Below are 26,915 nucleotides of genomic sequence, written 5' to 3'. Positions count from 1 at the left end.
GAGAGTCCAGTGGAGCGCGATACAAATAATTAGGTGGCTGGGACACATGAGTTCTGAGGAGAACCTGAGGGAACTGGACTTATTTAGTGGGGATTCGATAGCAGCTTTCAGCTCCCTGACGAGGGTTCCAAAGAGGCTGGGGAGAGGCTGTTCTCATGGCAGAACAAGGAGCAATGGTTTCAAGTTGCAGTGGGGGAGGTCTAGGTGGTATATTAGGAAAAACTCTTTCCCTAGGAGGGTGGGGAAGCCCTGGGACGGGTTCCCTAGGGAGGGGGTGGAATCTCCATCCCTAGAGGTGTTTAAGTCCTGGCTTGACACAGCCCTGGCTGGGCTGATTTCATTGGGGTTGGTCCTGCTTTGGCCAGGGTGCTGGACTCAGTGACTCCTGAGGTCTCTGCCCGCCCTAGTCTCCTCTGATTGTCATAGTTTTACTTTCTCTGGGTATGTCTACACTACAGCGCTAATTCGAACTAACTAAGCTAATTTGAATTAGCACATCCAGACTTAAAAACTAGTTTGAATTAGCGTTTTGCTAATTCGAACTAGCATGTCCACACTGAGTGGACCCTGAACCGAGGTTAAGGCTGGCCGGAAGCAGTGCCGGCAGGGCATCAGATGAGGACTTAGAGCATGGAGCTGCTGTCTCAGGCTAGCCGAGGGCTGTGCTTAAAGGGACCCGACTCCCACCCCGGACAGACAGTTCTCAGGGGTTCCCCGCTTGCAAAGCAGTCCTGGCTTGGAGTGCCCTGAGTGCCTACACTGGGCACATCACAGCACTCGGCCATCAGCCTGGCTGCACTTGCCGCAGGCTGCCATCCAGGGGGGGTCAGTCGGGGGGCTGCAGGAGAGCTTCCACCCCGAGGAGCCCGCAGAGCCAGCCCAGTCCTCCCCATCGGGAGCTCGTACCCCATTCCTCCCTCACCTCCTTCCACTTACCCCTCCCTAGCCCCCCTTTCCTGATGTACAAAATAAAGGACACGTGTTTTCAAAAATAGAAACTCTCTTTATTGAACAGAACACGGGGAGACTGGGAAAAGGAGGTGGGAGAGGGGAAGAGAGAGGGTGGGAGAGGGGAGGGCAACTAAAATGATCAGGGGTTCGGAACAGGTCCCATATGAAGAGAGGCTAAAGAGACTGGGACTTTTCAGCTTAGAAAAGAGGAGACTGAGGGGGTATAGGTTAGAGGTCTATAAAAGCATGAGTGGTGTGGAGAGGGTGCATAAAGAAAAGTTCTTCATTAGTTCCCATAATAGAAGGACTAGAGGACACCAAATGAAATGAATGGGTAGCAGGCTTCAAACTAATAACAGAAAGTTTTTCTTCACAAAGCAAGTAGTCAACCTGTGGAACTCCTTGCTGCAGGAGGCTGTGAAGGCTAGAACTATAAAAGAATTTAAAGAGAAGTTAGATCAATTCATGGAGGTTGGGTCCATGGAGTGCTATTAGCCAGGGGGTAGAAATGGTGTCCCTGGCCTCTGTTTGTGGAAGGCTGGGATGGATGGCATGAGACAAATGGCTTGGTCATTGTCCTCGGTCCATCCCCTCCAGGGTACCTAGTGTGTCGGCAGACATGCTACTGGGCTAGATGGACCTTTGGTCTGACCCAGTACAGCCATTCTAAGCTCAGGGTTCAGGGTCGGGGGTCTCAGTGGACCACCTTGATTTTCATGCCAACCTGCTCCTGGGTGGCCAGGCTGGCAGCTCTCCTGCCCTAGCCGGCCACTTTCCTGTGCCTAGTGCGGAGGTCGTGGATGAGGTCCACGATGTCTGCACTAGACCAGGTGGGTGCCCGCCTCTTGAGGACCTGGGCAGGCTCCCAGGAGCCGCCAGCCTGGTCCCGGGAAGAGGCGGAGGGCTGGGTGGAAGCGGGTGGCTGGCTCGAGCCGTGCCAGGTGCAGGGTCTGCTGGCTGGGTGCTGGCAGGCTTGCACCTGGCACGGGCACCGTAGCCAGCCCGTGCCCCTTTAAGGGCTCCGGGGCCAGGAGGGGGGCAGAAGAGTTTCCCTGGTGGTGCCTAGAGTGGCCACAAGGGAAAGCTGGGAAGGGCTAGCCTCCCACTAGTTCGAATTAAGTGGCTACACAGCCCTTAATTCGAACTAGTTAATTCGAACTAGGCGTTAGTCCTCGTAGAATGAGGTTTACCTAGTTCGAATTAAGCGCTCCGCTAGTTCGAATTAAGTTCGAACTAGCGGTTTGCATGTGTAGCGCCTAGCAAAGTTAATTCGAACTAACGTCCGTTAGTTCGAATTAACTTTGTAGTGTAGACATACCCTCTTTATGGAAGCCGTTCCAACCCCTGGATCAGCTTTGTTGCTCTTTACTGATCTGTGTCCAGTTCCTGTGTCCTTCTGAGATGGGGCGCCCAGACCTGGACACAGCATTCGAGGTGCGCGCTCCATGGATGATGGGAGTCGTTACAGTGGCAGTAAATAGTGTTGGGTTATTTAGATTAAGGTTATTTAGGCTGCAAATATTTTGAAAGTATTTCAGAGTCAGATGTTTGCAAGTGGGGGCACTCGGAGTTGAGACTCCAGACTGAGCCTGTGCTGCGCGGTGCTGGGTTCTGAGTTGGTTATTGTGATGTGCTCCTCGTTGTGCTGTCTGAGCGTCCTCCAGCTACACACCTGCCACGTGTCGTTCTCTCAGCCCACCAGAGGAGAACTGTGCGCCAGGGAGTGTCTTGGTTTTGAAATGTCCGGGTTGCTACGGACTGACGTGGGCAGGCCGCTCAGAGACACGTGCCTGCGCTTGGAGCAGAAGGCAGAGTGCCCGTGTGCTGGCTCTTAGGGCAGGTACACCCACTGGGTGCTGTGCATTACAGGTCCGCCTCTGTGGGGAAGAGGTGAGCCTCTTGCAGCCCCACCTTGGGCACCTTGGCTCTGCTCAAGCTGTAGCTGCTCCTGCTGCCAGCTGGCGAGGTTCTCGGGTCAGTCCCTGGTGCGTCAGCTAAGCTGGCAGCCAGGTGTACAGGCCCAGCACCGAGGAGCAGGAGCCAGGCACCGGGAGCTCAGAGTTACGAAAGCAGGTGTCTGCCAGGTGGATGCTTATCTTACGTTCCTGCCCTTCGCTGTGCCTTGTGCACACAGCCTCTCCTCCCCCGCCATGGCTTCCCTGCCCAGAGGGTGTCCTGTGCCAGGGAGCCATGTGGGGGCCGCAGAGGGTTTCAGGGCCGTTTCTCTCTGCAGACGGGCGAAGGTGTGAACGACGTGCGAAAGGGAGCCTGCGCCAACCACGTCAGCACCATCGCGAACTTCCTAAAGGTACAGGCGTGTTTCAGTCGGCTGTCCCTGAGCCCTCCCCGTTGTTCCAGCTCTGCAGCTCTGTTCTTCCTGCTGGGAAAGGGCAGGCCCGAGAGAGGAACAACCGGTATTGCAGGCCCTGGGTGAGCCCAGGCATCTCCTAAAGCAGCAGCCGGGCGTGCATGGAAATGCAGTTGGCACACCGCTGAGTCCCCTGAACCCCTGTGAAGTGCACCTGTTGGCCATCCCTTGGGGGCTTGGTAGACCCCTTCTTCTGAGCCTCTTTGAGAACAAACAGGTTTTAGGGGGGGCTCCCCTATGAAAGGTAGTGCCTGATGGAAGGGGAAGAGGCAGCCCAGGGAGGCAGAGCTACAAGCATCCTTTCCCTGTTGCTTTGTGGGGAGTCACCTGTTAGTCACAGTTCTCCTTCGTATTTGGCTGCAGTTTGGAGGCCCGTAGCTCACCAAGCCAGGCTTTCAGCAGCAGTCGTGCAGTAGGAGCTATTCCAGCATCAGTGTGAAAGAGGCATGGAGTAGCCAGAGGCCCCAGGCCGCTGCGGAGCGGGGGGCATGGCGGGTCTTGCCTTCAGCCCCTTGCGCCCTCTCGCTCTGAGGCTTGACCTCGGAGCTCCCTTTGTCCTTGCCGAATCCAGAGAGTTCAAGGGGCCCGGGACTCAGGTCAGCCCAGAGGGAGGAGGATGGGTGACGGCGCGATTCCAAAAGGCGCGGCTGGGACCAGATCCCAATGGTTCTTTGCCAGTCCCTTCCTCCCCTGCCTCGGGGGTCGTGCCAAACGCCACCTGGGAGGGGGGCTCCCGTGCCGTAGGAAGTGTCTGCCCTGCACGGACAGCGGCGGAGTCATTCCGGCCTGCCCCCGCGTCACCTGCCGTGTCACAGCGGCGGGGTCGTGCCGGCCTGCCCCCGCGTCACCTGCCGTGTCACAGCGGCGGGGTCATGCCGGCCTGCCCCCGCGTCACCTGCCATGTCACAGCGGCGGGGTCATGCCGGCCTGTCCTCGCGTCACCTGCCGCGTCACAGCGGCGGGGTCATGCCGGCCTGCCCCCGCGTCACCTGCCGTGTCACAGCGGCGGGGTCATGCCGGCCTGCCCCCGCGTCACCTGCCGTGTCACAGCGGCGGAGTCATGCCGGCCTGCCCCCGCGTCACCTGCCGCGTCACAGCGGCGGGGTCATGCCGGCCTGCCCCCGCGTCACCTGCCGCGTCACAGCGGCGGGGTCATGCCGGCCTGCCCCCGCGTCACCTGCCGCGTCACAGCGGCGGGGTCATGCCGGCCTGCCCCCGCGTCACCTGCCGCGTCACAGCGGCGGGGTCGTGCCGGCCTGCCCCCGCGTCACCTGCCGTGTCACAGCGGCGGGGTCGTGCCGGCCTGCCCCCGCGTCACCTGCCGTGTCACAGCGGCGGGGTCGTGCCGGCCTGCCCCCGCGTCACCTGCCGTGTCACAGCGGCGGGGTCGTGCCGGCCTGCCCCCGCGTCACCTGCCGTGTCACAGCGGAGGGGTCGTGCCGGCCTGCCCCCGCGTCACCTGCCGTGTCACAGCGGCGGGGTCATGCCGGCCTGCCCCCGCGTCACCTGCCGTGTCATAGCGGCGGGGTCGTGCCGGCCTGCCCTCGCGTCACCTGTCGTGTCACAGCGGCGGGGTCGTGCCGGCCTGCCCCCGCGTCACCTGCCGTGTCATAGCGGCGGGGTCGTGCCGGCCTGCCCTCGCGTCACCTGCCGTGTCACAGCGGCGGGGTCGTGCCGGCCTGCCCCCGCGTCACCTGCCGTGTCACAGCGGCGGGGTCGTGCCGGCCTGCCCCCGCGTCACCTGCCGTGTCACAGCGGAGGGGTCGTGCCGGCCTGCCCCCGCGTCACCTGCCGTGTCACAGCGGAGGGGTCGTGCCGGCCTGCCCCCGCGTCACCTGCCGTGTCACAGCGGCGGGGTCGTGCCGGCCTGCCCCCGCGTCACCTGCCGTGTCATAGCGGCGGGGTCGTGCCGGCCTGCCCTCGCGTCACCTGCCGTGTCACAGCGGCGGGGTCGTGCCGGCCTGCCCCCGCGTCACCTGCCGTGTCATAGCGGCGGGGTCGTGCCGGCCTGCCCTCGCGTCACCTGCCGTGTCATAGCGGCGGGGTCATGCCGGCCTGCCCTCGCGTCACCTGCCGTGTCACAGCGGCGGGGTCATGCCGGCCTGCCCTCGCGTCACCTGCCGTGTCATGCCGCGGCAGCGTCCTTCACCCTCAGTCACCTGTCTCCTGCGTGCGCTGTGTGTCTGCCCAGGGTGCTCACGTGACGATAAACGCCCGGGCGGAGGAGGACGTGGAGCCTGACTCGATCATGGAGAAGGTCGCCAAGGCTTCCGGCGCAAACTACAACTTTCACAAAGGCGGCAGCCGATTCCAGGATTCAGGCCCTCAGGCTCCTGTGGTGAGTTCCTGGGACGTGCCGGGTGACACTTGAGGCTCGGGGCTGTGGGGGGCTCTGTTGCCTGGCAGATGGGGCTGCTGGAGTGGGCTTGGCTCTGACCGTGCCGGGAGGGCCACGTGAGGGTGTTCTGACATCACCCGTACTCTTCATGGCCTCGCCCTCCGCATCTCAGAGTCTGTCTCCGGAGCAGATGCTGGGATGAGAGGAGAGACCAGCCTCTGAGACGCACCAAGTCTGCAGAGTGTCTGAGGGTTTGGGGGAGGGGCGTGAGGTCTTGTCTGTGTTCACTGAGCAGCAGTGTACGGGTGCGGGGTCCTCGAGCCCTTCCTTAAGCCTGCGCTTCACTGCCGGGGGGGAGCGGGTTAGATTTGTAATGCTGGGAGAGACGGCAGGTTGGCAGGAAGGAGATGAGAGACCCTCCCGGAGCCGAAGCCACTCTGGCCCCTCAGTGCGTTCCAAAGGGCCGTCTTCCCTACTGACTCGGAAGCAGCAGCATTCGAATGTCTAAAGCCCCTCTCCCAGATGCTAGAGTTCATGCATGTCCGTGTGCACACGAATTCATGTAAGAGCCAGTTCTTTTCGGTTCCACACGTCAAACTGTTCAGACACGGCACAATGTAGCCGTGGTTCATCGAAACGCTAGACAAGGGGCAGAGTCCGGTTGCTGGCTGTCCCAGCCTGGCCACTGAGTGGCACTCTTGATCTTCCGCATCCCCTGGTTCTTGGTGCTACTTTCTCAGCTGCACGTGCCTCTCTGCCTTCCTCTTCTTCATGGAGACCTCTGCCGACGCTGTGAGGAGCTCTCAGTTCCTTAGCTTCTGCCACACGGTGGTGGGCGGGGGACTGATTCTTCCACTATCCAGATATTTACCTTCTGTCTGTTTTCCTTTCGGGTAATTTCCCTCCTTCGCCCTGCCAGTTTTATCTGGCTCTAAAATGCAGCGCTCAGATTGCAACTTCCTGTCTCTCTAGGCCCGGTTTCAGGGTCTGGCTCACGTGGAGTCATCCACATTCCCCTGGATTTCCCTTCCCAGGGCCCCTCCAGTGCTGAGGGAATTTGGAGAGCCCCTGGAGCCCCACGGAACGCTTGTAGGTGCAGCCTCCTGGGAGGGGAACCTGGGAGGCGATGGGCTGCGCTGGCAGTCTGCTGCAATTTTCTGACGGCTAGATCCTGGTTATATATTGTCTCAGCTGCGTGCTTCTCTTGGCCACTTCCAGGGCTCTGTCTACCAGAAGACAAACGCCATGTCTGAAATCAAGAGGGTCGGCAAAGATAGCTTCTGGGCCAAAGCAGAGGTGAGTCCCCGAGTGAGCGTTGGACTGGCGAGGGAGGCGTGACTTGGGTCAGCTCTTTGGATTTAACCTGCGGTTTTCTGTCACCACCTGCCTCTTCCTCCCCTTTGCCGACCGCTGGACATTGGATTTGTGGTGTGGAAGGGTTTGTTCTGCTTTGGGGGGCGGCTGTTTCCAGCTGCTATAGGAGTGACTGGAACAGGCGTCACCAATGTGTGTCCTGCTGGGTTTGTTAGGAGAAGTCCTGACGTGCTGCAGGAACCCAGCATGCGGCTGGGAGGGAAATTGTGCTTCCGATGAAGATTAACGAGATTTGTAAGTTTTCGTATTTCGGCAGCCCACCTCTGAGGCACTGGCCCTCAGTGCCCATCCAGAGCCTTACTTGGGCCTCAGAACAGCTCAGACTTCCAGAATAACAAGCCTTGTGAATCGCTAGCTCAGTGAGTTCTCCGGAGTGCGCGCAAAGAACTTATGTAGGGAAGCTGAAGCGGGGATGTAACTGTGGGCGATTAACCGATTAGCAAAAGCTTATAGGTTAATGCCGCAGACTACACGTGTTTCCCTCCCACCCCCCAGACGGGGCTGATGCCGCCCTGCACTGCTGTCTCCTTATTGGAAGCAGCAGCGCAGGGTGACAGGCAGCTGGTCTGCGAGAGGGGCTGGTTTTTAAACTGGCTCCCCTTGCAGACTAGCTCCCGCCTGGCACCCCACGCTGCAGCCTCTGATCCACCTGCCGGTCGCTCTCGGATACAGAGGCAGCAGTGCGGCGTGGCAGGGGCTCCTCGGGAGTGAGGCTGGAGCGCACTGGCTGCCGGCCCCGCCTCCGGGGACTATAGGACAGTCGTGTAACCGATGAGAATTCACGAGGCTACTCGACTATTCAATTAACCGATATCGAACATCCCGAAGCTGAAGCACTGCATTGAGCTCGGGATACTCGGAGGTTTGCGGTGTCATCTCTCTTGTGGCAGTGAGTTCCGTAGGCTGGTCGAGCTCCAGGGGGAGTCTTGGCTCCTGCCCTCTCGAGTCTCTGCCATAATGGTCGGCAGGTTCCCGGTCGAAGTGGGGTGCAACTGTTGTGGGAGGTGTCTCTTGGGAAAATGGGACAGACCCTAGGGGGCTCTGGCTAGGGAGCCAGTGTGCTGGGTGGGTGCTGCTGCGGCGAGTTTGGGTAAGCAGTCAGGCCACTGTGGTACGTAAAGGGTGTTTGACTCCACCCCTGGATCTACGTCCTGGGCTGTGACTACGAAGCCTGCAGCAGGGCCAGGATGGGAGCGCTCTGTGGCCAGGGCTGCGTCTGAGGGGACAGGGCAGTCTCCCAGACCTCCGCAGCAGGAAGTGGGGATGTTTTGCCCCTGGGCTGATGGGACGCGTGATAGCTGGAGGAGTCTGAAAGGAGCCCTAGGTCACGGCCTGAGCGAACAGCCCAGGGCAGGTGTTCTCCGTAGCAGGCAGTGTTACAGAGGCACTCCCCGCCTGCCTGCCAGTATCTTTGGCTAGCTGCTCCCTGGACACGGGCTAGGCCCTGAGAGAGCAGGGCAGCGGGGCGGTTCCTGTTGACATGGAGACGTCTGGAGCGGGGGGTCATACTTGTCCTGCTGGCGCTCAAGCCCATGTTGCCTCATCCTTCCAGTGGCTTCCTGTAGGTGGGGGAGAGCAGGGAGCCTTGTGGGACCCCACTGACGAGGGGGCTGGAGGAGGTAGGGTTCCCCACAGGGACCCTCTGGGTTCAGTCTCGAGTCCTGTCGACACTGGCACGTTTTGTCGCCCAAAACTGCCTTTTGGCAACAAAACAGCAAGTGCGACTTTTGTCAGAAAAAACACCCAGTTCTGGCCACAAAAAACTTCCAGCTCCGCGAGAGATTTTCGTCTTTTCCCCTCCCCTTGCAGTCAACGAAGAGCCAGTGTGGACTCTGCGGTTTGTTTTGTCCAGAGAACTGGCTTCCGCCAGTATCCCGTAATGCCTGCCCTGCTGGCTCTGCTCAGTGTTCTGCGATCTCTGCTGCCCTGCAGGCCTGCGCCCCTCAGGAAGTGTCAGACAGCCGAGAGAGCTGCTTTTTCTGGGAAACAGAGCAAATCATTGGGATGCGCCTGTTCTGCCTGGCTAGGAGCACAGCACAGCTGCTGCCGGGGGAGGGTGGAGAGGCTGCTGTGCTGCTTTGACGTTCCTCAGCACGGAGAGCCTCCAGAGCTACAAGGGAATCCCAAGAAGCGCGGGAATCAGCTGTCCCTTCCCATCGCACTGCACTGTGGGATGCTTCCCCACGATGCTTTGCTCTGTCGACAGGGGGCGAGCCACAGGGCCATGAAATGTCGACAACAGGAGGCAGAAAAGACGGTTTGGCTGGTTTTCACTTTGGCGACTTTTGCCTGTCGACCGTGCTGATCGCCCAGCCCTCCCCGTGTAGACACAGCCCGAGTGGAAGGGCCGGAAGCGCTTCCCATGCTGCACAGAGGGGTAGCAGGCTGTGTAGCTACATTGTCCTGTGTGTGGCTAGCAGGCGGCCACCCACCAGGGCTGCAGGCAGTCTGGGTCCCGGCCTGGAGATGTGCAGGGCGTGGGGTGGGGTAAGGTTCTTGTGTATTAGTTGCTCCACCTGGGTTTGCACACTGATTAGAAGCAGGCTAGCTACATCTGCCTGCCCGCCGGGCATACGCCAGCTAGGAGCCCTCCAGTAGATCAACCCTTCAGGCAAGCGTGGCTACTTCTGTCGTGGCCAGGCAGAGAAAGGATGGCTCAGTTCCCTGCACTCTCTGCCACAGGCTCTCGGCGAGTCCCTGGGGAAGTCACTTAGCTGCCCATCGCCCTGCGTTACGTGGGGGTGTGACGGCGCGTTGGGGGTTCCCCGTCTCCTGCACCCCGAAATGGCACAAACAGACTGCACCAGCCAGTGGAATTGAGGGTGGTTTATTGCTCCTCCAGCACAGCGCAGCACAGATGTAATCTGGTTACAGGAACTGGGCTAGGATGCCTCAGGCCCCCTTGAGATGGGGGAGACTGGGCCCCTAAACTCCAGCCCCTTCCCCTAGGCTCTCCTCCATGCCCTCCGACAGCCAGCAACCAACTCCCTAACTTCCAGCCCTGCCCCCAAGCCAAGGCAGCATTCCACCTTCCTTTGTTCCTCTCCATGGGGGGTGTCTGGCCACTGGTTTGCATAGTGACTCATCCTGTTTTGCTGGGTCGTGGTACCCACGGCAGCCAGTGGGGGTTCCCCCAGAGCCAGCAGCATAGAAACCAGCCAGGTACCCCCACTACGTCACAGTTCTCCCCCCTCCGAGAGCGAACTGAGCAGGGTCACTCCGCTCGTGACCTGGGGAAGTTCGGGTCCTCTGCGTGGGAACCCGCCCCGGGGACATGGGTGCTCCCCTTGACTCGGGCCGGCCGTGGCGAGGCCCCACATGAATTGGCTTCCCTCTGTCCACTCGCCGCCCCGCTCCAGGGCGACTGGCACAGGCCTGTCCTCGGGGGTCACACCCACCCTTCCGCTGGCCTTGATCTCTGGCCGGGGTTTCTCGGGCCGGGGCCATGAGCCCAGCGAGCCTTCTCTGGACAGCCAGGGCGGCTTCCACCCCCGATGCTCCATCCAGGGAGGACTTCCCCTCCCATAACTCTCTCAGCAAGCCCAGAGGGTCTATCTGGGGTAGAGACCCCCAAGCCGCTTTCCTCCTGTCTTGGGCCTTCCCGCCCCTCTGGCAGGAGTCACAGGACCGGCAGTACCGCTGCACGGCTGTAAAGATTCCCGGCCAATAGAAGTGCTGGAGCAGCTTCAGCCGGGTGCTCCGGATCCCCCGGTGGCCCCCAACGGGGACATCGTGGGCCAAATACAGCAGCTTGAGGCGATACTTTCGGGGGACGACCAGCTGCCGCTGGACCCCCCATGCCCTCGCCTTCCTGGGGGGGAGCCACTCACGGAACAGGAGCCCACGCTCCCGCAGGAATCTCTCCTGGCCACCTCTCCCCCGGGGCTGAGCTTCACGGAGGCCAGCCTGGTCCCTCAGCCTCTGCAAGGAGGGGTCTGCCTGCACCTCAGCCTGGAATTCAGCTGCTGAGGCAGGGATCGGGACCTGTCCCCCACCTCTGCCTAGGTCCGGAGTCCCAGCCTGGCTGGACCCCGTGTCCACTGGGATGGGACCCTGAGGACGCTGCCAGGAGTCCTTCCCTGGACCCACGTTGTCAGCCCCCCGCTGGCTCTGGCTCCGGGTAGTGACTAGAGCCCGCTGGGATTCATGGGGCCACTCCTCTAGGTCGTTCCCCATCAGCACCTCGGTGGGCAAGTGCGGGTGCACCCCCACTTCCTTGAGGCCCTCCTTGGCCCCCCATTTCAGATGCACCCTGGCTACAGGCACCTTAAACGGGGACCCGTCTATGCCCTTCAGGGTCAGCTGCGCGTGGGGTAGTATCCGCTCCGGGGCCACTATGTCGGATCGGGCCAGAGTCACCTCCGCCCCCGTGTCCCAGAAGCCCGTCACCTTCCTACCATCCACCTCCAGGGGTATGAGGCACTCGCTCCGCAGGGGCCGTCCTGCCCCCACCCGGTACACGGAGAAATCCGCCTCCTGAGAATCAGACCTCCCAGGGGAGGTGCACTGAGCATCCTTCCCCTCTCTCTGAGCTGAGGTTTGCCTGCCAGCCCCTGCCTCTGGGGCAGCCTGCCCTTCCTCCCGCCCCAGCCAGTTAACCCTGGAAAGTCCCCGGTCCTGGGACCTGGTGCACTGAGCCCTCTTGTGGCCTTTTTGCCCACAGCGCTGGCAAGTTAGGCTTTGGGCTGTCTCTGTCCAGGCCCTGGCTGGTTCTCTGGGGCGCAGACGACCTGTTCCTTGGTCTCGCCCCGTAGTTGACTCCCTCCGTCGCTCAGCCGAGATCCGGTCTCTGCGCGGTTCCCTTTCTCTCCGGGACTCCCGTTCACACCCGGACCGGCTCTCCGTGAACTCATCCGCCAGTCTCCCGGCCTCCTGGGGGTTCTCTGGTCTCCGGTCCTTGAGCCACAGCCTCAGTTTGGGTGGGCACGCTGCATAGAACTGCTCCATCATGACCAGCTTGAGCAGCTCCTCTGCGGTCTGGGCTCCGACTCCAGACACCCACTTGCGGCAGTATTGCGCCAGGCGGGAGACCAGATCCACATAGGTCTCCCGTGGCCCTTTCTGTACCCCCCGGAACTTCTTCCTGTACATCTCGGGGGTCAGCCCGAACTTGTGCAGCAGGGCCTCCTTGACTCGGTTGTAATCCCCGGGCTGTAGGTCCTCCAGCTGACTGAGCACTCCGGCCGCCTCCTGGCTCAGTGCGGGGATGAGCTCCTGCAGCCAGTCAGCTGGGGGAACCCGTTGCAGTCCACAGGCCCTCTCAAAGGCACTGAGGAACCCGTCTATGTCACCCATGTCCTTCAATTGGGCCACCACGGGCCTCTCCAAGCATCTGGCAGTCCTGGGACCCTGGGGCCCATCCGCACTTGGCGCAGCCGGTGCCCCGCCGGTTCTCCGCTCTGCCATGGCCAGCTCATGCTGCCGCTGCCTCTCTCGATCTTGGCGATCCCTTTCTCGGTCCTGGCGGTCCCTCTCTCGGTCCTCTACTTCCAATTCCTTGATCCGCAGCTGGATCTCCAGCCGCCGCAGCTCTGCTTGGCTGGCCCCTGCCCTAGATGGGCTGCAGCTTGCAGGCCTCCTGGGGGAAGCTGTCTCATCTCTCCTGTGGGTTCCAGCGCTCCTCCCCCTCTCTGAGCCTGACACACTCTCAGGGGGGGTCTGGCTGCTTCCCCTGGGGACAAGATCCTGGCCCTGTGGCTGGTCGTTCTCTTCTAGCTGAGCAATCAGCTGGGCCTTGGTTGCTTTCTGCACAGGCAAGCCCCTCTCTCTGCACAGCCCCACCAGCTCTGCCTTCAAGAGTCGGGCGTAGGCCATCTGCCCGCTGGGCCCCTCGGTGCAGACTCACCAGTCTAGTGCTGCAGCGCCCCACGATTCCCAGGAACCGCTTCGCTCTGTCTCCAGCACGCCTGGCTCCAGGGCTCTTGCTTCTACTGCGCCTTGTCGCTTGCCGCTGGAAGCTCCATCCACGGGGTGCAGTGCATCCCACTTCTGACACCAGTGTGACGGCGCGTTGGGGGTTCCCCGTCTCCTGCACCCCGAAATGGCACAAACAGACTGCACCAGCCAGTGGAATTGAGGGTGGTTTATTGCTCCTCCAGCACAGCGCAGCACAGATGTAATCTGGTTACAGGAACTGGGCTAGGATGCCTCAGGCCCCCTTGAGATGGGGGAGACTGGGCCCCTAAACTCCAGCCCCTTCCCCTAGGCTCTCCTCCATGCCCTCCGACAGCCAGCAACCAACTCCCTAACTTCCAGCCCTGCCCCCCAGCCAAGGCAGCATTCCACCTTCCTTTGTTCCTCTCCATGGGGGGTGTCTGGCCACTGGTTTGCATAGTGACTCATCCTGTTTTGCTGGGTCGTGGTACCCACGGCAGCCAGTGGGGGTTCCCCCAGAGCCAGCAGCATAGAAACCAGCCAGGTACCCCCACTACGTCACACGGGGGATGTGCATGAGGTCGCGCCGTCGGAGGCTCCTGGGTTCAGGCGCTGTGGGGCTGGGGCCCGCTCAGTAGCCGAGTGACTTGGGTAGCTGGGTGGTGAGGTTAAAGGTTCGCCTCCCTCGGCAAAGACCATCCCTGGTGGGGGGGCGTCTGTGGCACGGACTCTGTCTTGCAAGCTTCCCGCCATGGTTAACTTCACCCGCCTCCCGCCCTGGGGCCTCCAGTGTCTGCAGCTGCTGCCCCTGTCCCCCCCCCTGCTCCCCCAACGCCACCGTGCTCATGGCTTCTGTGCCCGCTGCCAGCCCAGCCGTCCCTGCAGCGGAGCGGAGCCCGAGTAGCAAAGGGAGGCGGTTGGGGGAGTGTTTGCTAGCGTGGCCACCCCGCGGAGGGCCAGTTATCGGGGCTTTGTAACACTCGGTCGCCCTTGTGTTGGGGCCAGTCGATCGGAGGGGAACGAGGTTCTTGTCCCAGAACTAACCCCCAGGAGTTCCCGCAGGGGCCCTCCGTGCATAGGGCCTAAAGCCAGGGAGGCTCCGAGCAGCACGGATCGGACTAATGCGGCCCTGGGGCCACGGCCTTGGCATAAGCTCTTAGACGGACGTAGCTGCACCCTCCCTTAGGGACCTGGAGGGAAGAGACGGGACCAACCCAGTTTCTGGCAGGCCGATGGGCCCGGTGTCCGGGTCCCTCAGTGCCCAAGGCAGACGCCAGCTAAGGATGGAGCTGACGGGTCAAAGGGAGAGCTGCAGTGATGGGAACACTCCTCTCCATGGGGCTTTGCCCTGTCATCGGGCCTGAGCACCATCGTGGATATTGCTAGTGACACCTTCCTGCCCCTCGTGCTCCGGCGGGTATCACTGCCGTGGGCCTGCCGCCCCGTTCACCGCTCCGCCCGGCGCCTGGGCAGGCTGTGCCGGTTCCCCAGAGCGTAGGGCACTGTCAGGCCACTTACCCATGGCCAGGGTAACGGGCCTACCCGACTGAGCTGACGCCAGCCTGCTCACACTGGTACCTGGCAGGGTACGGGCGCTAGGTCCCTTGCATCACAGCTGGCTACAGTCAGCCCTGAGCCCCCGGTCCGGGAGTTCTGCTCTCTGGTCCCGTCGGGAAGGGGATGGGCCTGGTTGCTTACATGAGCCAGCAGGGCTTGGAGGGCAGGTGCTGGGTTCGGGTTCTGCGCTCCACAGGGAGCTCTTGGAGGCTGCAGGAACTGGAGGGGGTGCTGGAGCAGCCAGGCTGCACGGTCACTGGCCAAGCGTCCGAGGGGCGGTGGAGGCTGCAGTCTCCCGGGATGTGGGTGATTCCGGTGGGGAAGAGGGTGGGGGTTGCGCGGCTGTGACCGGACGTGGCGCCCTCTCGCCCTCAGAAAGACGAGGAGAACCGCCGGCTGGAGGAGAAGAGGCGAGCAGGGGAGGAGCAGCAGCGGCTGGACAGGGAGCGCCGGGAACGGGAGCTGCAGGAGGCAGCCGGGAGGGAGCGAAGGTTTAAGGAGCGAGCCAGCGAGATCGATGCTCAGAAGTGAGTCTCTCTGCCAGCTCCCTGCCCCTTGCCAGGCTCCTTCCCTCTGACCTGCCGGCCGCTTTATTCCTGTAGCCGGCCCCAGAGCCAGCCCCCGCCAGCAGACTCTGGGGTGACGACCTACCTAGACCCTACCCTGCCCGTCCAGCCAGATCCCTGGGGTCTCCTACCATCCCCTGCCCCGCGCCAGTCTCCCTGTCGGGTCAGTGGGGGGCCCCGTGGCTCTGGCTGCGCACACTGTCACAGTCCCTCGTGGATTTCCTGTCCGTGCAATCGCTGGAAGCTGCCATTCAAGCAGCCGTCCCTTCCAGACACACCCAGGCTGCTCGCCCCCAGGACGGATGGACAGCCGCCCACAGCACGCTCCTCCGAGCCGCCTGCAGACGTAGAGTGCACAACCCCAGCTCCAGCCACCGCCCGGCTTCGTGCTACTGCCCACTCGCTAGCCTGTTAGTCTGCAGGAGCTCAGCACTACGGCCGTACCCTGCAGACCCGGGTCGACCAGCCTCCTGAGCTCTGTCCGATGGGGCTCCTGTCCGGAATCGCTGGAAGGGCCTCAGGTGGAGCTTCCAGCTCTGCTTGTTGAGCAGCTTCGGCTGCAGGTCTCCCTGCCCCATCCCTCTGTGCCCTGTCCCCCCGCCGGGCAAGGAGCTTTGCCTCCTCCCCCTTGGAACGGCCTCTCCCTCGGGCAGCCCTCTCCTACTCGGACTTGCTTGGACCATCGGCCTAGGGACCAATTGATGCGGCCACAGCCCAGCCTTAGAAAGACGAGAGACTCTCTCCTCCGTGTATCCCTGAGGCCAGCCGGGGTATGTGTACGGCGCTGGCCCCGCGGCGGCCGGGGTATGTGTACGGCGCGAGCCCCGTGGCGGCCGGGGTGTGTGTACGGCGCGGGCCCCGCGGCGGCCGGGGTGTGTGTACGGCGCGGGCCCCGCGGCGGCCGGGGTGTGTGTACGGCGCGGGCCCCGCGGCGGCCGTGTCCAGGCTGTTTCCACGTTGGTGGCTGCCTGGCCCGCGTGCAAACCTCACTCTGTAGCTGCTACCTAAAACCAAATGCCAGGAGGCGCGACCCGGCTGCAAAGGCAGCTCCCCCGCCGCAGCCCGCGTCCACCGCTTGCATTCCCATTTGCAGCCTGACCTCCTCCCACGCAGAGGGCCCAGCCCTACAGCTCTGGGGCGTTGCAGCGTCTTGGCACCACACAGCCAGGGCAAGGGGGCGGGAGCTGAAGGTGTGGGACGCTGAGCTGAGAGACGGCTCCTGTCCCTGCTCGCTGGGGTCCGGCTTGGCAGCGCTTTTGGTGTGAGACCGGAATGGGTGTTGGGGATGTCTGCACGGCGCCTGGAGCCCCGCTCCCACAAAGAGCCATTGGCCAGGGGCGCCGAGCCAGCAGGGAGCCAGCCAGTGATAAGTGCAGGGGTAGGACGGGCTCCCAGCATTTCCCACCCCTTGCCCTCCTGAGAGGGGACAGGAAGTCTGAAATCGCAACTCTGCCCCCAGAGCAGCGCAGCCACCAAGGCCACGGGGCATGGAGAGCCGTGGCTCATCTCCCTGCCACGAGGAGCGAGCCACGTGGGCGCTCACCTTCCCTTCTTCCTTCCAGTGGGGCCATATCCTGGCTCCAGCGCTCAGCCAGTCTGTGTGCCCAGCCCTTGAAGGGCACGCGGGGAGGGAAGAGGGCCCCCGGTGGTACACGGGGACCCAGAGAGGCCACATCTCCTTGCTGCTGCCCCACATGGCTCAGAGTGGGGAGTCGGGGGGTCTGTCCGGGTCCCCCTGCCTTAAGCCAGAGTCTCAGGAAATGCTTCCCCCTCCTGGAGCTGGCTCTCGGCCGGGCACAGGGCCCTGTGCAGTGCGAAGCAGCAGAGCCGGGACCCCGCCAGCCTGGTCGCTCTTTAACTCCAGCTTCTTACTTACACGCAGGAAATACCAGCAGCAGCAGGATGTGGAGAACAGGGACAAGGAGAAGGAGCAATGGGTGAGGCTGGACACTCGCGGGCCGTCCCTCCCGCCTCTTACTCGGCCTCGTGCAGAAATCCGGGGCGGGGGCGGGGCTCCTGGAGTCGCATGGAGGTCTGGGAGCTCCGGACATCCGGCAGCTGGATAGCGGGATGCCCATTGGCAGCAGCGGGGCAAACGGGCGTGAGGCTTCCCGTGTGGCGCACGAGCGGGGGGTCAGGAAGGGCTCACATGTGCGGTGCACAGAGTGGCCTTGTCAGAGCGTCAGCCCCTCGCCTCGCCTCCAAGCCTGGCACGTTGGGCTGCCTAGCTCCATGGCGACCCTCCTTCCGCTGCCGCCCCTCGTGCCTGGCCCCCTGGAGCCGGGGGAAGCCATGGTTTGGGGGGCAGGGAGGGGAGCTGGCCTGCGGCTGCTTGCCTGGCAGGGGGAGCAAAGAGTTGTCTTGTGCCACAGAAGGAGCAGGAAAAGGAGCATCAAGCTGCCCAGCGGAGGGGCCTGCGGAGGAGCGAGTCTGTGGAGAAAGCTCAGGTAGGTGAGAGGAGCAGCCCTGAGACCTGCTGCCAGCCGGGCCGGGGGCCCCTTTTCCTGCCGCTCCTCCGTGCACGTGGCACAAGCCGGCCCTCGCTGGAACCCCCCTTTCGCTCCCCTCCCCTCAAAGGCGCTGGGGACCCAGCAGTCCCATGTATTGCCTCCCCTCCTGGGCCTTCAGCGGGGAGCTTGTCTCCTGGGGGCAGCGAGTCAGTTTCTCAGGCCTTGGGTGTCCTCAGGGCTGGCTGGCCTCTTCCCTGACTTGCTGTGGGACATCTGAGGGGCACGGACGCCTGTCTGCCCCCCCACCCCCACCCCGCGGCCCTGCTTCTCTTGGTGACACAGCAGCTTGTCCCTGACGCTCCTAGAGCTGGGGAGATTTTGCTCCCCCTCCCCACACTGCGTATCCTGTGGGGGCAGGGGCAGATGTCCCCTGCTGTCCTGGAAGCTGCAGTCGCTTGCCCCAGCGGCTGGGGCTTGTTCTTCCCACAGTTTCCTGTATTTTTTTGAAGTGGGGGAGAGGGTGAAATTTAGTTCCCGGTCATGAGTGAGACCCCTGCTGCTGCTCTGGCGCTCGCCATGAGAGGCCTCAGCAGAACAAGTGAGACCCGCCCTGTCCGTGCGTCGCCCCTGCCTGTTTCCCGCGGGCAGGCGGCCGTGCTGAGGAGGACTGGCAGGGCACCGCGGGCCTCGGCCCCGTCACAGGGTTGTGACTGTTGCAGGATACCACGGTGACCGTTCTGCCAGGGTCCATGGCCAGACAGGACCGCTGTGGTCACCGAGTCTGACCTGTGTAGCACAGGCCTGGAGCACGTCCCCACAAGAACTCCTAGGGCAGAGCTAGAAAAGCATCGATTGAAAAACACCCAGTGGTGGAGACTCCAGCGCAGCCCTGGGGAAGTTGTTCCAGTGCGTAGTGACTCGGGTACAGACGTACCCCGGAGGGATGGGCATAGCTAGTCACGTAGTTACTCGAAATCTACCATCCCTAGTACCCAGGACAGCCCCGTTCGGGCGCGGAGCTGGTGAGACTCAGCAGAGACTTGTTGGGAATGACAAGAACCGTTCTAAGGCTGCTGGGGCAGGCGGGTCGGTAACACCCAGTGATCCAGGACACAAGGGGGATTCGCTCTCCGAAAAGCAAACCGCCTGCTAGCACTGTGCACTGCAAAGCCAGGGGAAGGATGGCTTCATGGGTGTGCCTGTGCCCTTTCCTCCTCGCAGGAAGCCGCATCGCTGATCGCCCAGAGATCCATGAACCCACGGGACATCTTCAAGCAGAAGGAGCGGTCGATGCCCTCGGACGCAGCAGCCTTCGGTTCCCACCCAGGTACAAAGCTGGAGTGGAACTCAGCAGACAGCGGTGCTGGCTGGTAGGCGCGTGCCCGGGGGCTGCAGCGCTCCCCGGGGAAGACGCTGTCAGTGCCTCGTTACACGCAGCTCTGCAGCCTGGGAGCGGGGGAGAGGAAGCCGTTCTGTTCTCAGCTTGGGGTTGGGATGGGCATACTGCTCTAGCGTGCCAAAGGCAGCCGTGCCTTCCAGTGCCCAGTGTGAAGCTGACAGAACTGTCACGCCTCCGTGTGCTCTGTGCTACAGGTGAGGCAATGCCCCGAGGTAAGTTTCTCAAACACTTCCCAGTGCCAGCCTCTCTGTTCAGCCGCTGGTAACTCGGCCCGGATGTCGAAGCCGAGGCGCGCCAGGTCTCTGCAGCGTCCTCTTAACATTTCAGCACCAGGAGATTTGTTAAAGTTGAGTTGAGAAGGGCCCCTTGTGCTCCGCTGGTCTCACTCCTGTGATCTTTCCCTTCCTTCGCCTCCCCTCTTTGAACCAGGGACCTTCAGCTCCACACGTGACAGCCACTTAGCGGAGGGTCGGTGATACCCTTAGGGGACTAGGACGGGAGAACTGGCCTTTCTTTGCTGCAGGCTCCCTGTAGGGCCCGGGGATAAGCGAGCGAACAGCAGCTTAGTGCAGCAGTGGAAATGTCTCCTTGTGTCCAAGGAGCTGAACGTTCAGAAATATCGCGGCTGGGCTTGAGCGCGCGGCGCAGGAAAACCGGAACCTTTGCTGCTGTTTAGATGGTTTCCATCTGCTTCTTCGAACAGCTCTGGCATCTCCAGGGTTTGCAGCAGGCCCTTGAGAATGGATGGCCGACAGCCCCGGTGTAGAGAGGTGCCTGCTGCACCACATGGGCCAGGGCTTGGGATTAGTCCCGGGAAACTGTCACATGCCCAAGCCTGGGGGTGCTGGCTCCCCACAGTCCGGTGAGTGCTCTTCCAGCACTGGGCATGCCTCAAAGCAGCCCGCGCTTACGGAGCTACCCCCTCGCTCCCTCCCGGCAAATGCCTGGCAGTGCCGCTGCATTAGATGCCAGGCGACCGGTCGTTCGGCTTTCACCCTCTCCCACCGGCGGCTTCTCCGGCTGCTTTGTGTTCCACGAGCCTCATCATGGCTCAGGGGGCAAATCGGACAGAGGACCCGAGTGCCTCCCCAGGTACCACGGCTATTTGGCTAGGCTGTAACCACCAAACCACTGCTGTAACCATTGGGCAAGATTCCCTTCCCAGAGCCAGGATTCGAACCGACACCCTGGGTACCTCGTGCTCTGCAGCGGGCTGGAGTTGTGCAGGCAGAGTCCTACTGGGGAAGTGTGTGTCCCATCCCCCTCTAGTGGTGGATACGGAGGGTAACCGCTGCCTCCTTCAGCTCAAGGGCTACAGGACTCTCCTGCAGATTGCTGGCTAGAAGCAGGCAGCCTGGCAGCTTAGTGGGGCTGGTTGGGGGGCGTCTGGGACAGCCCCATCCCGGAGGCCCCCCCCGGCCATTCAGGGAGCAGGGGAGGGGGGCCTGCAGCTGCACGTACCCAGTCACTGAGTGGTGGGTTTTTCTTTTGGCTGACTAGGGAGCGAGGCGAAGTGCACACCCTGCTCTCGCGCCGGCTGCCCCGGGCAGAGGAAGGCCACAGGCCGTGCACTTGGCCTCGCTCCCTAGTGAGCAAAAAGGAAAAGAAACTACTCAGGGACCGGGTAAGTGCAGCTGCAGCCCCCCCCCATCACCGGAAATGTCGCCCTTGCCCCCCCCCCACACTCCTCCAGCTCTCTGCCCTGACTCCCACCCCCCCCAAACCCTCCGCCCCCCCATACGCCACCCCCCACTTAAATTCCCTACAGGTCCTGCTGCAGGGCCAACCCTCCCCGCCCCTCGTGTGATCGGCCAGGGCCTGTGAGAGTCGGAGTGTCCAGCCCTGCTGACGGCCACCGGGGTCTTCGTGGTGCCACACGAGGGCGCTCCCGTCTTTGCAGTTTCCTCTTGAAACCCCGGGAAGGTCCTGGGGGCGGGCAGGGGAGGAGCCTCGTTCTGGCTGCAGAGCCCCGCACGCCGCACCCATGTGCCGGTCACTCAGCGCATGGGCCGCCTGCCCCACGTAGCGCCCAGGATGGACGGCGCTGCAGCGGGGGGGAAGGAGGCTGGGGTCCGTAGATCCCTGCCTCACATTCTGCCTCTGCTGTCGTGGGGCGGCAGGAGGAGGCAGGGGCAGCCCCTGGGCCAGGCCTCGGGAACGCTCACGAGCACGGGGCGGTGGAGTGCAAAGCGGGCGCTTGCCATTTGTGCTCTTCTCCGACAAGCTCGCCTGGCAGGCCTAGTGCGGGTCTCTCTCCCTTCCTTCCCAGGCAAGCTGCGGAGCCCCTTCCTGCAGAAGGAGAGCAGCCCCGTCCATGCTCCTGCCTCTCCGGTCCACTCCTCTGCCCAGGACTTCCATCCACCCTCCCTTGTCCATCCCCCTGCTCAGGAGACACCGCCAGCCTCTCCGGCTCCTAGCTCAGGTACGTGGCTTCACCTTCCCCACCAGGGAGAGCTTTCCGAGCAGTCTGCCGGCTAGTCTGGCTTCTGCCCCTCTCTCCATGACTCAGAGGGGTGGCCGGAGCTGCAGGCTGGCAACCCAGATGCACTGGTCGGTCCCCACCTCTGAGCGTGGCCTGGTGCCTCCAGCCTCTCTCTGCGGGCTGAGATGGGAGGGAGGGAGAGCCGGGCTCGCGAGGGGATTGACGCCGCATGGTGTTCTGTGTTTCTTTCCAGGTGATGCTGCCGTGCAGGACGCCGGGTACAGAGTAGCCCGCCCGGTCTCCCCCCCGCAAGTGGAAGAGGAATCCCTGTATGAGGAACCGCCTGAGGAGTCGGCTGTCTACGAAGAGCCCCCCACCCCGGTGGGTTTCATTTCGAAAACAGGCTGCTCAGCTGTGCGAAGATTTGCTAGATCAGCAGTTCTCGAACTGGGGCACTTCAGGGGTCCACGCGTCTTGTCCACCACTCCTGGTGCCTCCTGCAGGAGGGGGGAAAGGGGAGGTGTGGGTCTAGCAGAAGATATTCCCAATTTGTGGTAGTTTTCCCCACACGGGGTTTGCAAGTCTCAGCATCGAGTGTAGCTGCGTACGGTAGGTTGGTAAACGTGGCATAGGCTGGTATCGGGGAGCTGAGCAAGTGAGGCTGGGGAGGTCGTCTCCCTTGGGCAGCGGCCGCGTGCGTCAGACTCCCTTGTACCTCGTGCCGCAATCTCTCTTTGCATGGTTAGCACGTCAGCGCTTTCCATCGCCTGCGTAGCACAGCGAAGCGCCTCCCTTGCCGCTGGGCGCCTGTGCCCGTTCAGAAACACAGAGTAGCTTTGCCGTAGCCGGCGGTTGTGTGATTCCCACATTCTTTCGGCACCCAGTCTGGTGCTGGTTTTAGGGGGTTTGTGTAACCCAGATTGATCTATCCTGGGAGTACTCCAGAAACCCACTAGAGATTAGGGGTAATCTGTCCTGACAACACCCTCGTGCGGTAAGGCAGTGCTGTGAGCCGCATGGCTGAGGCCCAGGAGAGACGCTGGCTCCTGTCGGGACCTATGTGTCTCTAATCCCAACAAGTGACTTGTCCAGGATCATGCAGGGAGTCTTTTGGAGCCACATCTCTGACAGCCCAGGCTGGTGCTCTAACCCCTGGGCCTTGCTGCCTCCCCGATTTGTGTCCAGATGGGATACCTTGGCTGGGGTCCAATGCGCATGGCCATCCACGCCTTTCTGCTGTTGCTGTCTGGCTGGTCACTGGGCAGGCGGTTCCAGTGCTGCCCTTTGGAGAAGCCACAGGGCATCTGCCTGCAGCGAACCCCCTTGTTCTGCTGAGGCCAGAGAGCAAAATGTGAAAGGTGAAGTGTGTTCCCTTTTGCATCAAAGGGACCACCCTTTGGGTCCCTTACTTTACTTGTGTGTGCACACACGCACGCGCACACACATCCATGAATTTATTGTGGTTTTTAAAATTTTGAAAGCTGGCTTGAATATTTTAAATAGGGAGGCAGGGTAAAAATATTTTAAATAAATAAATAAAATGCTGCTAAAGGGGCGTTTGGGTCGGTCCGGTGTCGCTGTGGCACGGTCGCTAAAGCATCACTCGCTGCAGGTCCCAAACAGACCGCTGCCTGCTCCTCTCGTGCACGGGGAGCCTGGGGAGGGGATCTGTGTGTGGCGTTGGGTAGCAGGTCTTGTTTGGAGTGCGGTGGGACAGAGCTAGGGTGCACCACACACGCACTGGTCTGGACCGCTGGGCTCCCACGTGGATCCGGCCCGTGGCCCTCCCGTAGCAAATGCAAACTCCTCCCTGTCTGACGCTGTTTCCATTTGCCTGCCTCCTCTGCACAGGAGCAGCTTGAAGATGCCAAATACGAGTATGCTGTGGAGTACCAGCAGCAGCCGGACTTGGAGGGGAAGGGGCTGTGCGCCCGAGCGCTGTACGACTATCAGGCTGGTAGGTGGCTTCTTTTCTGGGGATTGACAGCCCCGGGGTCTGAGTGTCACACACCCCACTCGCCGGACAGAGACCTCTCTACCTGTGCCCCGGCTCCGTGGGTAGCCTGGGAAGGCCTCACCCAGATCCTGCGCGGGGTCCAGATCCAGTCGGGCGGTGGAGCCCCGCGTCCGTCACAACTCAGTGACTTCCCGTGGCCATCAGTGCGAATGCCGCACTGCTCAGAGCGATGGCGTCTTTCATGCCACCTCCACGCCTGGCCCCAGAAATGCCATCGCAGGGAAAGAGGGGGGTTAGGGGACAGGGAGTTTCCCCTTGTGACCAGCGGTCCCCGTGGCTCATATGCAATCAGCCGGCTTCTGCCCTTCCCCCGTTGTCTCGTTCCAGCCGACGACACGGAGATCTCCTTCGACCCTGAGAACATCATCACCAACATCGAGATGATCGACGAGGGCTGGTGGCGTGGCTACGGCCCGGACGGCCACTTCGGCATGTTCCCTGCCAACTACGTGGAACTGATCGAATAAGCAGCCGCTGGGGGAAGGGGCGGGGAGCGCTGACCCCGACCGCGGCTGCGTGAAATCGGGTTCTCCAGGGTTGGAATTGTGTGGTTGTTGGGCAGCAAGTGTCATTGCCGTCTCCCCTGGCACCCCAGCAATGCTCTGCTGCCCTCTTTCCCTCCAGCGTAGCTGACACTTGCGGTGAAGGTCTGAAATGAGCCGGGGCCATCTGCATCCCTTCTCCACATTTCACTCGAGTGCTGATACCTTTCCGGGGGAGGGGAGGGGCGGGGGTGTGTTTAGTTCCCACTGCATTTGAGGGGGGAATGAAAGGGATTAATCCCTGTGGTAACTGAACACTGTGGAGCATGTCATGGTGTGGCAGCATCTTGCACAACTCCTGAACAGCGGTCAGGTACAGAGCTGGGTTAAGGATCTGTACCATGCATGCATAGGACCAATGTTCCATTTACCAGTACGTCCCAGAGGGTTTGCCTCCCCAGGGACTAGCAACCAGTGCACAGTCACACTGGTGGGGAAGGCCTAGATTTCCTGAGGTGCACACGGCCGACTTTTCCTCCTGCTTGCTGGCTCAGAAGAGCTGCAGGGCTTTTCTTCCTCCGTTCCAGAAAGCCCTGCTCGGAGCTGAGCTCCGGCACGGGAAAGCCGCTGCGCAAAGGAGACTCTTGTGCGGAATTTAGCAAGGTGAACGTAGGCTTTATAACCAACCCCCCTGCTCAGTCGTGTTCCCTGCCTTAGACGTAATCCAGTAACTATCACTGTGCCCTGGAAGCACTGGGGATCCAAACGTAGCTATTCCCACCCTCCCTCTCCCCCGCTACATGTTTACCTCCCTTACGATGCTTGAAAAACAATCCTCTGTCTAAAGCTGCTGGAGTCTGTTCCCCAGCCCTGACTAGCCCCCTTGCAGCTGCGAGAGAGAGAGAGAATGTCCTGGCTGCTCCAGCCTGCCCCCTCCCGCCCCAAGCCTCTGCAGCTGCAGGGAGAATGACTCCCAGCCGGTTGTGCCATTCCGGCCGCGTGAGCGCTGACCGCCGGGGGTTACATTCCTTCCCGTCTGCTCATCCTCCCTGGGGCCCCAGCCTCTGGGTCTTGTGCCTGGGAGGACCTCCCCTCTCGCTCACCTTTCCCTTAGGAGTGCCGATGGAAAAAATAAAGGGCTTTTCTGTGGTGATGGCTGCAGCCGATGGCTGGGGGTCTCGTGGATCATTGCAGAGGGGGAGGGCCTTGGGCTGCACCTTTCTTGCTGGAGGGCAGAGGCCTGGCTGGGGGCAGGCAGAGCCAACATCAGGCATTGATGCTTAAACAAGAACCAGTGGGTGTGTGCGATGCCTTACTTCCTGGGCCTGGTCCAGCCGCAGAAACACCGGCTCCCTGAAGCCCCCTTCCAAAACCGTAACGGTGCAGCTGCCTGGGCCTACTGCAGCCCCTCGTCCTGGTCCAGTATTTCTCCTCCCTGCATAGAACAGCTCGGAACGGTCCCCTCCCCCCGCATCCTCTGCAGGGAAGACTGAAGTCATTCAGGGTGGCCTAGGGGGCAGAGCTCTGGGCTGATCAGCAGATCTGTGTTCTAGTCCTGGCTCTGCTGGATGAACTCGGGCAAGTCAGTTCCCTGGGCCTTGCCTCTGTTTCTCCATGAACGAGACATCGATTGGCACCGTTGTCCATGGGGATGGGGGCCTGAGAAGAGGGCACAGCTGTACGCTCAGGTGGCCGTGGATAATGCTTTGCTGGGACAGTGGTGCAAGGAGAGAGGGTGGCAAGGGAAACAAAAGGGGAGGGAAAGCTGCTGTGTTGGAGGTCATGCAAGGCCAGGGGCGGGGATGGAATGGCTACTACAAGAGTGGGGTGTGGGGGTGTGTTGGTGTAACTTCTCTGTGATTTTGTGAATCCAAGTCAGGCTTGATATACATACACATCATGCCAAGTGCGTACATGCTTAGATACCCCCCCCCTCCCCCCCCCACACACACACACACTCTGGGTGCTTTAAAGGGGCCAATTTCCTGAAGCTGAAAACAACTTGTGAGCAAAACGGATGAGAGGAACGTTTTTGAAAACAAAGTTGAACAAGAGTCAGGAGTTGAATATTTTGCTCAGATGCTCACAATTGCATAATCCAGAAAGGCGGCTTGTTTTCTTAAAAAATTCTCCTGGGAGAGTAGGCCAGTGAAAACAGCAATAATAAAACACATCTAGCTAAACAAATGAAAGAAGGAGAAATAGGTTGCAGTTATGAAATGCATAACCCCCTTCCTAAGAGAAGCTGAAACCATTAGTGAATAAGCTAATGGGAGCAGGGCCAGCAGAGCCTTGGGAGTCAAACTGAACGATGGGAAATTTAAAGCCAGTGATTAAGCTGTGGAACTCCTTGCCCATGGATGTTTCTGGGACCAAGAGCTTATCTGTTTGGTAACAGGGCATTCCTATGGACAGGTAGAATTAATGCAAACTCACAAAGTTCTTTTTGAGCGGGTGCCCCTCCCTCCCCCACCCAATCTGCTCCAACGTCAGAAGCATCAACCTCTTGGCTTGGTACTACGGAAGCAAAACTTCCTCTGGTACCAGCAGCCAGGAGATCCCAGGGTGCTCCAGAGAAGCACAGCTCCAGCAAGTCATAGATCCTGTCTGTAAAGGGGCAGGTCGGCCCGGTGCCGGCATTCCTCCAGAACAGCATGGTCCACATCACTGCTGCATTGGCCCTGCCTTGCTCTGCACCTCTGGTACCAGGCAAATGGGAACGTCACCCACCTTTGGCGCCAGCACCGCCTGGTTTTCCCCCGCTGGTTCTGTCCCCCTTCAGCTGCTGCATGTGTAGCGCAGGGTTCCCTGACTCCAGGGGCTTGTCCTTTTCAGCTGAGCCGACTCCTCACTGCTTATGGATACAGAACAAGTCTGCGGAGTGAAGCCTCCAGCTTTCCAGTGCTCCTGGTACTACAGGCTTCTCTGCCTTTTTCTCCAGGGCCTCCCCCTCTGCCACTGAATGCCTCCTTCCTTTTGTCTCCGAGGGGCGGGGAGGCCCAGGGCCCGGCACCCCAGCCAGACGTGACTCAGCCGGCAGCTAGAGCGGAAGGTTCATTCGTCGACAGGGGCAGCATAGAACAGACTTAGCTCAGTACCCAAAAGCCTTGGGGAGGG

At 61.4% G+C, this 26,915-nt stretch overlaps 1 protein-coding gene across 1 annotated transcript in view; it reads left to right on the top strand.

Annotated features, from left to right (window-relative positions):
* Positions 1–24,964, top strand: part of DBNL (drebrin like) — a 37,335-nt gene extending 12,371 nt beyond the window's left edge. Inside the window, exons 4-14 of the mRNA XM_075911090.2 lie at positions 3,185–3,259; positions 5,511–5,657; positions 6,876–6,953; positions 14,838–14,989; positions 16,911–16,965; positions 17,401–17,475; positions 18,700–18,805; positions 21,147–21,299; positions 21,553–21,680; positions 23,151–23,256; positions 23,644–24,964. Of these exons, the coding sequence (XP_075767205.1) occupies positions 3,185–3,259; positions 5,511–5,657; positions 6,876–6,953; positions 14,838–14,989; positions 16,911–16,965; positions 17,401–17,475; positions 18,700–18,805; positions 21,147–21,299; positions 21,553–21,680; positions 23,151–23,256; positions 23,644–23,783 (1,215 nt within the window). The 3' untranslated portion in view covers positions 23,784–24,964. The remainder of the gene's footprint in view (positions 1–3,184; positions 3,260–5,510; positions 5,658–6,875; positions 6,954–14,837; positions 14,990–16,910; positions 16,966–17,400; positions 17,476–18,699; positions 18,806–21,146; positions 21,300–21,552; positions 21,681–23,150; positions 23,257–23,643) is intronic.
* The last annotated feature ends 1,951 nt before the right edge of the window (positions 24,965–26,915 follow it).

This window comes from Pelodiscus sinensis, chromosome 28 (assembly GCF_052426305.1).
Source record: "Pelodiscus sinensis isolate ZL-2025 chromosome 28, ASM5242630v1, whole genome shotgun sequence".
Taxonomy (NCBI): Eukaryota; Metazoa; Chordata; order Testudines; family Trionychidae; genus Pelodiscus; species Pelodiscus sinensis.
The sequence above is the reverse complement of the archived record's forward strand: the minus strand, read 5'-3'. Positions and strand labels throughout refer to the sequence as shown.